We start from the raw sequence: 13,249 nt of genomic DNA, 5'->3' as shown, positions 1-13,249 counted from the left end.
CCAGAAGGAGGGCCAGCTCCTCGAGAGGATCAAGATAAGCCTCTGCCCCTTGCAATCAAATTGTCGTCCTCATCTTATCGACAACGAGCGAATTCTCTAACCATATTCATGTCTGCAAAATGACAAAAACAAATCAAACATTTAAGAAGTGTCTAAGTATAAGAAAAAAAGTATGAATATTGTGAAATATCTACCCTTAGAAGAATCCTCTTAGGGAGCACTGAAAGTATGCGATGAATGCTCGAGGACATCTTCGTCATCCTCCCCCTCAGTTTCCAAGACATCTTCATCACCTTACCCTTCATGTTGGAAGAAAAGATGAGGGGGATGATCCCCGAGCACAAGAACCCCCCAACCTGCCTCTTGGATATTCTCAACAGAAAGCAGACTTGACAGTTCTATCGATCCCTTAGCCATGAGATCGTTTATTATCTTTTTATAAACCCGACGAACATCTCGGGCTAGAGGTAATCCCCTGTCACATGCATCCTCGTAATTCCAAACTCACGAGGCATCCCAACTTGATGGTGGAATGACTACAAACCATCTTGACTCAAACTTATTCACTTTGTTGGGGAGAACTGTTAAGAGATCTATGCCCAACACCTTCTATAAAGTGTATAAACGCTTCTACTTGTTAACTTTCCTAAGCTGATAAAAGCAACATAAAAGATAAAGTGAGGGAGCCATGCCTCTTTTATGGCATAAGATGGAAAAGCCAACCAATTGTACTCAACCGTTAGGGTGAATTTGAGCTGGAACTATTTAATAGTGACGAAGCCATTCCATGATAAATTTAGGCATGGGAAATTGAAGACCAAAATCAAATGATGCATAATGGATTCCCAAACATCCCTCGCCTACTTAAGTGACATTAGGCTCATTCATCTGAAGATATCTAACCATAAAATCGGTTTGTGCATCGATGGCATTCCAAGCCTTTAAAAAATCTTTCATGTGAAGTTTGGAAGGGGTATTCTCTGGGACTAGAGTAGGGTTGAGGGGCCCAGCATGCTTCATACACACCATTATGAAAATTGAAGAGATTACCTTTGAAAATAGAATAACCTGGGAGCACCAAGGTATGACGCGAAAGATAAGAAAGTTCCTGCAAAAGAAACATGAGAGGAAAAATTAATACAATAATGAAGAAGATCCGGGTACTCGAAACTATAAAAGAAGAATCCAAACATGCCACCTGACATAAGCAAAGGCCGGTCAACAAAGAAAATCAGGTGGGCCCCACTTAGTTAAACAGACCAAAGGTTGCTCGGTTCTATCAAGTAACATTTTCTTCAATTCAAACCACGTGAAAGTGGCAAGGCCACTCGGTTGGCGGAAGCATCAAGGCCACTAGGTTCAACCGAGTGGCCCTAAAATCGATTGGGCACTTGGCTGAACCGAGTGCCCGAATTTAATTTGATTGGCCACTAAAGAAGCTGTTTGGGCAATCGATTGAATCGAGTGCCCCAATTTAATTAGTTGCCACTCAGTTGAACCGAGTGGCCATAAAAAATTGAGTGCCCTCAAATGGAAGCCAAAAAACAAGAGAAAAACCTTTAAATTCTTGAAGGCAAAGAATGGAAATGAACTCCCACTACCTTTATTTATAGGGTGCGAGAAAGCAGAAAAGTGTGGAAAAACATGCATAGATACAGAATAGTTCAAATGCGGTAGTTCCATAGTTGGGAAAATTACAAAAATTGAGTAAGGGCTATCCGCTGAATTTGTAGGGCGAATTACTCTTTCATCCAAAGCATCTGGCCAAAAGAGTAGGGAGAAATTGATATGCCCAAGAAAATATCGATAAGTAAAAGTGAAATAAATGCATGTAAATGCAAGAGGAGAGGGAAAATTAAAAGCAAAATTTTGAAAATGAAGAAAGGCACAGCACCACCTGATTTTGGTGGTGAAAACCAAGTCTCAGTTAAACCGAGACCCACTCGGTTCAAACAGTGGCCACACAAAGTGGCCACCAACCACTTTGTCCCCTTCAGACTCTCCTTTAAATAAGAGGCTTGACTCCTCATTTCTGGTACGTTCATTCTTCCTACCAAGACTTATTTTCTCTCTCAAATAAGTACTAATTTAAGCATCGGAGAGTTTGCGCGGGGTTACCCGCGCCTCTCACGGATTGCTAGTTTTATAGGCCCAGTCGGTTCCATGGCAAATCGATTCTTCAAGTTCAGTCGATTCCACGGCGAATCGATTCCCCAAGCCAATTGGTTTTAATCAAGGCTCAGTCATTTCTCCAACCAGTTGATTTTAATCAGAAGCCATTCGTTTCTCCAGTCAGTCGATTTTAATCAGAAGCCAATCATTTCTCTAGCCAGTCAATTTTAATCAGAAGCTGGTTGTTTCTCCAGCCAGTCAGTTTTAATCAGGAGGCAGTCAATTTTTATGAAGACCCAATCGGTTCTTTCAGCAGTACCGTCAGGATGTAATTATTCATCAGCAACAAGTCATCATCACGAGATTCACTATTCATCTCTCATTTGTCTGATTACTCTTGGACACTGATATCGATTCTGTATTTTCCCTATTACAAATTTATTATTGTAACTTAGCAGCAACAGAGCTTATCTTATACTTATCTTATACATTTTTCTATAAATGATATATCCAAAGCTTTATTTTGAAAAACCCAAACTGATTTATTCAAAGTCTTTTTAAAACTAGGAAAAGTTTTTTGAAAACCCAATTCACCTCCTCTTGGATGTCTATTATTTATCACACTTGTCAAGGCCCAGGCTTCCCTCTCATCCTCAAGGAAACCTTCTTTAGCCAAGTGTAACATAATCGGGTCCATCCACATCAGCTTGTTCTCAAGGAATACTATCGTTTCTTTTCTAGCCGTCATAAAACTAATTTATCACCCATCATAAAACTAATTTAGAGTCAGACCGAACCTATAATTGTCTCGCCCTTATTTGTTTGTTAGTTTAATCTCCAAATACCATGGGTCATTGGTTCGTTTTCTCAAGTGTTCAATCCATGTTATTTTTACAATAAAGTCTGTGAGGGTTTGCCCTTTGATTGCTAACCTAGGTCAGTATTCAATGCCATAGCTCATGAGTTCGACGACCCACTTGAGCATCCTTCCAGAGAGATTAGGTTTCCCTATGATTTGTTTCATAGGATGATTGGTCATGATGATCATTGGATGTGCCTAAAACTATGACTAGAGCTTTCGAGCTAACACAACCAAGCATAGGTGAGCTTTTTCATTGGAATATATCTAACTTCAACATAGTCAATCTTTTATTGATATAATATACCAACCTTTTCTTCCTGTCTTCTTCTCATATTAAGGTCGAGCTAACTACTTCATTGGCTACTTCAAGGTAAAGAAAGAGAGGTTCATCAAGCTTTGGGTTTGGTTAAGACTAGGGTTGACTCAATTACTACTTGAGCCTTTCAAAAGCTTCTTAACATTCTATTGACCAGTCAAACTCCCGAGTCTTGAAAAAGGTTAAATAAAGGGAATCTTTTTTCGCAAACTAAGAGAGAAAATGTCCAAAAGCCGCCATTCGATTGGTTAGCCTTTGCATTTCCTTCAAATTTCTTGGCAGAGTCATGTCGACTTGTATCTTTTTTTAGATTTGCTTTAATTATGTGGTCATGAATGCGAGGAGTTTCCTTGGAGTAACACCCGAAACATACTTAGTCAAGTTTAATTTCAGGTTAGACTTCATCAAATTTTCAAAATATTTCTCCAGGTCAACTCAATGGATTGGAAGACATATGCTTGGTTTAATGGCTTCCAACCCATGGACGATATGTTTCTTATTATTATTAATTTTTTTTGTTAAATTTAAGTTAATTTAATTTAATTAACACTGTCATTTACAAAAGAGCTCTACGATTAATAAATAAAAACTACATGGACAAACAAAGTCATTTCTAAACCACAAAGCATCTTTATGCAAACCACTAAGTCGACAATTTACCCATTCACAAGACCAAGAATTTTTACCATAGATGATACATATAATAAATAAGTTATGGCACTGATTAAAAAAGTAACCACACACAAATAATAATGGTTCTAATTTTATGACAAAAAGGGAAATTCTTTAAAATTTTTAGAGAAATGGAGATTTTTTCCAAATTTGCAAAATAAAATTCATAATATCTTAAGAGAAAAAAGTGCCTGTGAATAAAAGATTAGCCTTAGATCCACAATCCGTCGATTGATTGGTTGACTGATAGCAAAGAGACAACAATCAGTTTTATCACATCAATGCACTCAAGTAGAAAGGCTTACAGCAGGAATGACCGGAAAGATTTTACAACACATACACCTGTGATCAACACATACATTTGCTTTACGGAAAGAAAATTCAAACCGACCCAACTAAATACAAATCAGGAAAATAAACTGAGTGACATCGATGCGTTGGTTGTAGATGCGTTGTTTTTTAATTTGAACTGATCCTAAGATAAAACTGGGTTGATGATCAAAACATCGATGAAACCTAGAACACCACTGTGTCGAGCATGGTGCCCAGAGTCTGAATTATGTTTGAAGACATCAAGTTGGAGACATGTTCTTCGAGATGTTTCTTGGCATCCTGTCTCCCTACATTTGCAATTGCTAGCTTTTCTGGTGGCAACTCATCTTCCTCCTGCACTGCCTTGTTATACTTGATAGCTAGATTTAGCATCTCCTGCACATCCCAATAATACGCCCAAGTCATTATCTAATCATCAGGTGTGCATATTTGATATTTTTATCCTGTCAAGGACATTAATACACATGGAGAATTTTCATAGAAAAGGACAACACTTAACACAAAGATGCATAGTCTGTTGTATGGGACATATAATTTAAACACAAAGATGCATAGTCTGTTGTATGGGACATATAATTTAAACACAAAGATGCAAGGACTGCGTTAACAGAGTGCAAAAAGAAATGCCAGGTTTAGCCCTCTATTTTATGTTGAAACAAACCTATTGAAACACAGAAGTTAATAGAAGGCACATTAACTGCCAACCATAACGAGAACCTCACACACACACACAGCCTTACCTGGACAGTCTGCTCATTAGTTTTGGAGTGGGTATCAAATCGTTGAAGTGTCAATCCATCTGTCCACTTTTTCTTGTGAAGGTTCAACAACATCTTCTCCTCAAGTTCATTCTTCCTGTAATTAATGGCTATTGAGTAATAATGCCTGTTCAGACCATGGATCAAAGCCTACAAAACAGAATGAACATAAGAAGATAAAGAATTAAAGAAGCTACAGCTTATAGGAGTATGAAAGCAAAGGCACTCACTTGAATGGATGGCTTGTTCAGATGCCCAAGATTGGATGTTGTCTGCCTTGGCTCTTGGCCAAGCATCATAGTTTGTGGATTAATTAAGCGAAAGGCATCAATGACCACCTTACCCTTCACACTTTGAATGGGATCCACGACAACTGCCACAGCACGTTGATTCAGAGCTTCAAAACTCTGCAGGATATCACAAATGTCAGTAATATCAATTACACTAACCTTCCCCACCACCCAGGGGCCACCCAAACACACACTGACACAGAAAGGGGAGGGCAATTCCTAAGAGTTCCAGTCTAACTGAAGAATTTTAAACATGGGATTTCAATGAAGAATATAAAAGAATGTACAAGTTTCCATGTCTGAAACATAAATCTCCAAGAGTTTCACCTGCTTGATACAGCAGATTAGATCATTGAATATGAGCCAGTGGTCAGCTCCAATAAAAAGATTAGAGGGGGTAAAATAGACTTGTATTTTCTGATTACTCTCTCAATACAATCCTAACTCTCAGATGGGTATCAGCTGCATCTAAATGCATCCAACAGCTAACAAAAAGCTCTAATAAAATAACCAATTGATTCCTATGGTTCTTGTAAGAATTTAGGATTGAAAATAAATCACAAATAAACCTTCAACCACACAAAAGATTTACGTGGAAAACCCAAATCGGAAAAAAAACTACGGACAAAAAAAATAAAATATCACTATGATGATATTGATACAATAATTCTATGGTATTAGATACCTATTTAAAAATCTACCGCTCATCTATAGATATATAAAATAAAAGATTTAAACAAATATATATTCTAATCAAAGGATGAGTCACGAAGAAAATAAATCTTGATGAGCCACGAAGATAATCTTCACTTGTAAATATATCTCAATCACAGTCAAATTTGAATTCATGAGATTCAAATATGGAATTATTGAAAATTCCTTCTAGCAAAATCACGGAGAACTAATCTGCCTGACGAATACCAACCAAATCCACACAACGCTCAGTACAATCGATATCTTCAACCACACTCGAAGTATAGGCAATAAGATAAATCTCAACATACATTTGAGAGGGTTTGATATTTCTTCTAGGTTTGTCTTTTGCAATACAATACTCTGATGGATCGATATTTTCTTTTGGGCTTAACTTGGGGTTTGACTTAATTTGAGACATGGACTCGGATGTATGGCTATTATCAATTTCAAGTTTCATCTGAATGTTAGAACTTTGTTGTCCTATAGGGTTAGATTCTTTTAGAGACAAACCACAAAGTATGGTAATTTCATCAAATATAACATTTTTGCTAATTATAACTTTAGATGCTTCTGGATTTCATAACTTATAGACCTTAACACCAAATTTACACATAGGAAGACACATTTTAGATCTTGGTTCTAATTTTCCATCATCAACATGTGCAAAAGCAAGACAATCAAAAGTTTTTAAATCAGAATAATTTGTAGGAGTACCAAACTATACCTCTTCTGGACTTTTTTTATCAATGGTAGTGAAAGGAGACTGATTAACGAGAAAACATGCCTTGTTTACAGCCTCAGCCCAAAAAGACTTAAGTAAATCAGAATTACAACATACCATTTCCATCATGGTTCTGTTCATCCGTTTAGCTACACCATTTTGCTGTGGCATATCTAGAACTGTTAAATGCTTTAAAATTCCTTCTTTTCTGCAGAAATCGTTAAATTTATTTGAACAAAATTCTAAACCATTATATGTGTGGAAACTCTTAATTTGCCTTTCCATTTATTTTTCAATTATTGTCTTCCACTGTTTGAAGGTAGCAAAAACATCATTCTTCTGTTTCAAGAAGAATAACTAAACTTTTCCAAAAAGTTATCGATGAAAGTTAACGTATATTTGGCACCTCCTTTGGAGGGTATTCTGGCAAGACCCCATAGATCAAAATGGACAGTCTAGTGTCCTTTAGTGTTATGAATGCCTTATTGAATCTGACTCGTTTTTGCTTGAAAGACATAATGTTCACAAAACTCTAGTTTCCCAATAATTTGCCCTTCTAAAAGTCCTCTTCTATTTAATTCAACCATACTCATTTCACTCATATGTCCAAGACGCATGTGTCACAATTTAAAGATATCAAAATCTAACAAACAAGAAATAGTAATAGAACCCGGCAGAACATATAGTCTTTGATACTGCTTTTTACCTTTCATCACAACAAAAGTACCTTTACTGACCTTAATGACTCCACCTTTACCAATGAGAATTTATACCCATTTAAATCAAGAGTACTCAATGAGATAAGATTCCTCTTAAGATCGGGAACATGTCTGATATCTAACAATGCCATCAAACATATTACTTTTAGTTGTTCCAATGCTAGCAATTTTACAAGAATAATTGTTTCCCATCAACACATCACCAGTAGATATAGTTTTATATGTCAAAAACCAATCCCTATTAGGAGACATATGAGACATGTATGTTGTGTCAATAATCCAATCCTCACAAGATTTGGTAATTTCATGAGTTACCATTAAAAGTTCCCTATCACTACTGTTATTTTCAATAACACGGTTTTGCCTGAAGTCTTTGGTTGTTTTCCTTTTGGTTAGATTATTGTCTCTTAAGTTTGTTCTACAGCTTAAAACACCTATTTTTATGTGTCCTTTCTTCTAACAGTAGTTACAAATTTTATCTTTATTTCTAGGATGGATCTACCTTTTCCTTTGCCACCAAACTATCTATCATGTGTTCTCTTTCTAATTAAAAGGCCCCCTTCTTGAGTTTCTGAATTTTCCAATAACTATTTATCATTTTTTTCTTTCGAGAACAAAGCATCATAAACTTCTTCTAAGGTGGGAGTGTCACAACCATAAAGTATAGTGTCTCTAAAAGTTGAATACGAGACCAGTAGAGAGTATAACAAAATTAAACTCAAATCTTCATCATCATATTTAATCTCCATGCTTTTCAAGTCAAAAAAAAATTCTTTAAAAACTATTAAATGGTTTTCAATAGACATACCTTCTGCTATTCGATTAGAATATAACATTTGCTTTAGATGCAACTTATTGATTAATCTTTTAGTCATACACAACTATTCCCGTTTCAACCATAGAGTAAGAAAGAAGAAGGCGAACACAAGGCTGGGACAAGAAAGGCAGGATTAGGGGTTGAACAAGAGGGGTGAACAAGCTCCTTTATTAGATCTCACCCCATTTATCTTATTTCTAGTGGGCAAACTCTGGCTGGAGATTCATTAATCTCTCGCAAGGCCTGCGCCCATCAGCCCTATCAAGTTAATTCGATAATGGAGGTGCAAGAGAACAAGGAACCCATTCTGTTCATGCCGACAGACAAAAGGGCTATCATCACTCCACATCATGATCCTGTTGTGATATCAGTTGTCATCGTAAAGCATCTGATAGGGAGAATATTAGTGGATAGTGGCAGTTTAGTCAACCTGATTTATTAGAAATGTTTTGAACAGATGCACATCTCTCCTAACCGGTTGAAGGAGGTCTCCTCTGCTTTATATAGCTTCATTGAAGAGGCAATGCCAGTTGCAAGCTCAGTCCAATTACCTATCACACTGGGCATGGATCCACAACATGTAACTCACCAAGCCAACTTTATGGTTGTGAAGACATCTTCGGCGGCATATAATGTGATATTGGGTCGGCCACTCCTCAATGATATGAGGGCAATTGTTTGTTCATGTTATCAGCTAATTAAGTTTCCTACATCGTGGGAGGTAGGGCAAGTCCGAGGAGATTAGAAGAAGGCTCGAACTTGTTATGTTTCCTCCATGAAAGGGAAGAAAAAGGAGAAAACTTTGTCCATCACTGAATAGGCCATTCATAAACCTCAGCCTGTAGAGAAATTGGAGGCCATTCAACTAAGTGAGGCTGAACCTGAAAAACTTGCTTACGTGGGCACTCAACTCCCTGAGGAGACTAAGGAGGAAATTGTAGACTGCCTCAAGGGCAACATGGATATATTTGCTTGGACGCTGGCTAATATGCCAGGAGTTAGCTTGGACGTAATCTGCCACCACTTAAATGTCGACCCATAAGTTACGCATGTTCGTCAGAAGAAGAGAAACATTGCCCGTGATAGACTACCAGCATTAGAAGAGGAAATCAATAAGCTATTGGAAGCCGGATTCATCCAGGAAATACACTACCCGAATTGGTTGGCCAATGTTGTAATGGTAAAATAGGCCGACGACAAATGGAAGGTATGCGTAGACTTCACAAACCTCAACAAAGCCTATCCCAAAGACTCGTATCCCTTGCCTCGCATTAATCGGTTGATAGACGAAACCTCAGGGTACAATCTTTTGAGCTTCTTGGATGCTTTCTCTAGGTAACACCAAATAATGATGTACTCCAGATCAAGAGAAAACGTCCTTCATTACAAAAAAAATGGGACATATTGTTACTGCATCATGCCCTTTGGACACAAAAATGTTGGGGCAACCTATTAGCCCATGGTGAACAAGGTCTTCAAGGACCTATTAGGCAACAACACAATGGAGGCTTACATTGACAATATGATCATGAAAAGCCGAGAAAATGAGTCCCACATTGAAAAATTGACATGGGTGTTCGAAGTCTTTAGGCAAAATAGCATGAAACTAAATCCTACGAAAAGTGCATTAAGAGTCCAATCCGAGAAGTTTTTGGAATACATGATTACACAAAGGAGAATCGAGGAAAACCCTGAGAAAATCCAAGCCATATTCGATATGACGCCTCCAACTTCCACAAAAGAGGTCCAACGATTGATCGGGAAGATAGCAGTTCTAAGTCGCTTTTTGTCCAAGCTAGTAGAACGAAGTCACGTTGAGGGTTGGAAAAGGATTCAAATGGGCTAATTAGTGTCAAAAGTCTTTTAAAACCCTAAAGGAATACTTGAAGGAGGTCCCACTCTTAACTTGGCTTGAAACGAGAGAATTGATATACTTGTATTTAGGGGTAAGTGAAAAAGCATTCTATTGAGGATAGAAAAATATTTAACCAAAATACTAACCTAAAATTTCTGTGAAAATAGAATTAAGAAGTCGTAGCTTTCTATTGAGGATAGTGAATTGTCCCTAGAAACTACTTCCAGGTGTCACCTAAACCTCAATTCAACAACACCTTGAATCCACCTCAACCACTGCTTCAAGGAAATCAATCTGGTCTAAAACCTTCTCTTGTAATATGATCTGATCTGATACTAAGATCAGTGATGATTGAATGTCACTAAATCACCTTCAATTTTGCAGCTAGGATTAATCGCCTCAGAATGAACGGCTTCCAGCCAGTAGTCGCCTAGGTCTTACAAAAACTTAATCCACCTCAATAACTGAATCTGCCTAGATCTGTTGGATAATCGATAGCCTCACTAGTCAGCAACCTAGGATTAGCTTCTCTGGCTTATTATTGAGGATTGCTTAGGTCAAACAGTCAAGAATCAATTGGCTTAGTTTTAGTCCGATCCTCCAGTAATTTATTATCTCAATTCAATCGTAAGTATCACCTCAGATCAACCGTAACTAACCATTGACGATCGCACTCATTGTTGTTCAATGATTGCTCAAGATTCACTTCTGACCATGCCTTCCTTCTCTCCTCAACCTCAATGCAGTAGCCGAGACCACTAGCTCCGAAGTAGCTTCTTGAGAGTTTGCTTGGATGTTGCTTCGTCACCTAAATTGTCAAAATTCATTGTAGTTGCAATGCAATAACCGAGACCCAGCAACTTTGGATCAATAGTTTAAAGTTGCATGTCCCTGCTTCAATTATAGCTAAGAATCTTTAGAATCACAACAGAGAATCATTAGTTCTAATACCATTTGTCATGATCCTAGAGTTTACCTAGGGTTTAGATTGGAATTTAGGAAGGAACCGAGGGAAAATTAGATAGAATGGAGGGAAAATTAGATTGATAGAAATGGAGATAACAACAAAAATAGAGTGAGAAATGCAGACAGAACAGAGAAAAAGAGAGAGGTCGGAAGGAAATGAGAGAAATCAAAACAACTGAAAGGGAAATCAAAATTCAAGGTCATTCAACAACATACATTCTCTGATTACTCTAGCCTATTTATAGGTTATTCTCTCCTTTTAATTACAATATAACTAAGAGGTACAAACAGGAAAGCAGCAAAGTACAACAAAGGAAAAAATACATGTATTAGATAATTCTTAATATATCCTTGGGTTGTGACAGAAAGGAAGGTCAGAATTGATAGCACTATATAATTTAGTACTAGAAGGGAAAAGAGGATGTGCCGGCAGATCAAAATAAAGTTCTCTCAAGTATTTTTTGGAAGGAGCTTTTGCACTTGCAAGGTACTCAGTTGACATGCATACTACTTATCACCTGCAAATAGATGGGCAAACTAAAGTGGTGAATAGGTGCCTAGAAAACTATCTTCAATGCTTTACTAGTGATAAGCCCAAAGAATGGGTGAAATGGCTTCCTTGAACAAAACGGCGGACAATAGGTGAAATGACTCCCATTGAGGTTGTTTATGGCCAAACTCCTTTGATTGCTAAATATATGCCTGGTTCCTTTAGGGTTGACCAAGTGGATGGGGAATTATTTGATAGAGACGATGTGATTCAACTTTCAAATGATAATTTTGCAACTAGCCAAAGTTGCATGACGCAACTAACTGACACTAAGCATCACAATGAGCGTGAACCTTGCAGGTTGGGTTTTTCTTAACCATCAGCCTTATAAGCATCATAGTGAGCGTGAATGTCCATGGCAGTTCAGTCTTCCATGAAGTTGTCCCCTCGATTCTTTGGGCTTTACAAGGTGCTTGATTAGATATATATTTATTAGATATCTTAATTTTAGGGAAGTTGATTACTTTTTTATTAGAGATATCTAAGGGAACTCTATAAATATGTAATTGCCTGTCAGGACCCTAGTTAGAATTGGAAGTGAGGAAGAAATAGGAAGAATTGAGGGAAAAACAGACGGAATAATAGAGAGAATGAGACATAAATGAGGGAGGAGCTGATAGAAAGTAGGGAGAAACTAAGAGAAGAGTAGGGGAAAATGGGACATTTCCTTAACTTCTTGACAATTCATTTCTAAACTCAGCACTGTGGGTTATGCCTTTACATACAAAGCTACCAAACAAATTATACCAAGTGGTTACCACTCCTCCACTACCTACACGTTACTCTATAACTGCCATTACTTCATAACTGCAAATTATCTGTAAACAATACCCACTACTCATGAAACATAAGTGTAAATAACAATTAAATAAAGATATAACTGAAATAAAAAATAACTTCCTAATTCATCTAGGTCGTGACATTCCTTCTTCTTAAAGATTTCTTCTCCCTAAGAAATCATAGTAACTAGCCACTCCTTTTTCATCCAATCCCTGTAGCGTCCTTTTCTTCTACCATCCCTTCATCCACTTAAATTTCTTCAAAAATTTCTTGCATATCAAGATAAAGGGGCTGACTTTCATGAGTTTCCATTATTGCCAAGTTGATACACTCTAGGCAGAACTTCCACCCATCCTCTAGGACAACAAATCTTGTTTCCCTTGGTTCATGTCAAGCCTCTTGAATGAGACTTGATTTATCAGAATGTTTAGAAGAACCATGAGAGAGAGAGAATTTTGGAGGGAGAGTTTGAAAGAAATAGAGAGAGAATTGAGAGGGAAAGAATTAGGAGGGAAAGAATTTTGTATTACTTCACACATGAGTTCCCATCCTCGCGCAACTAAGCCTTATATAGGCTTTTCCCTGCTGTTACAACTATACCGGGGGGTAAAATAGTAATTCAACATGTGACTAACTTGGGCGGCAACTGCAAATACATTCAAAATTTTACAATTAGGCCCTCAGGTCATGACAGTTCCATTTGTTCACTACTACAACAGAGAGGAGTCCCATTGAATTCATGAAAAATGTAGTCCTTCTCAACCCAAATATAGGATGCTCCTTATATTCAATTAACCCAACA

General features: G+C 37.4%; 1 protein-coding gene across 1 annotated transcript in view; it reads right to left on the bottom strand.

Moving 5' to 3' along the window:
* Positions 1–4,154: 4,154 nt before the first annotated feature.
* LOC127808395 (26S proteasome non-ATPase regulatory subunit 14 homolog) overlaps positions 4,155–13,249 on the bottom strand; it is a 29,148-nt gene continuing 20,053 nt past the window's right edge. Inside the window, exons 4-6 of the mRNA XM_052346921.1 lie at positions 5,284–5,460; positions 5,036–5,203; positions 4,155–4,670 (exon numbers count right to left, since the gene is read on the bottom strand). Of these exons, the coding sequence (XP_052202881.1) occupies positions 4,479–4,670; positions 5,036–5,203; positions 5,284–5,460 (537 nt within the window). The 3' untranslated portion in view covers positions 4,155–4,478. The remainder of the gene's footprint in view (positions 4,671–5,035; positions 5,204–5,283; positions 5,461–13,249) is intronic.

Source organism: Diospyros lotus, chromosome 8 (assembly GCF_014633365.1).
Source record: "Diospyros lotus cultivar Yz01 chromosome 8, ASM1463336v1, whole genome shotgun sequence".
In the NCBI taxonomy this organism is placed as follows: Eukaryota; Viridiplantae; Streptophyta; class Magnoliopsida; order Ericales; family Ebenaceae; genus Diospyros; species Diospyros lotus.
Note: the sequence above shows the minus strand (reverse complement) of the source record. Positions and strands in the feature narration are given on the sequence as shown.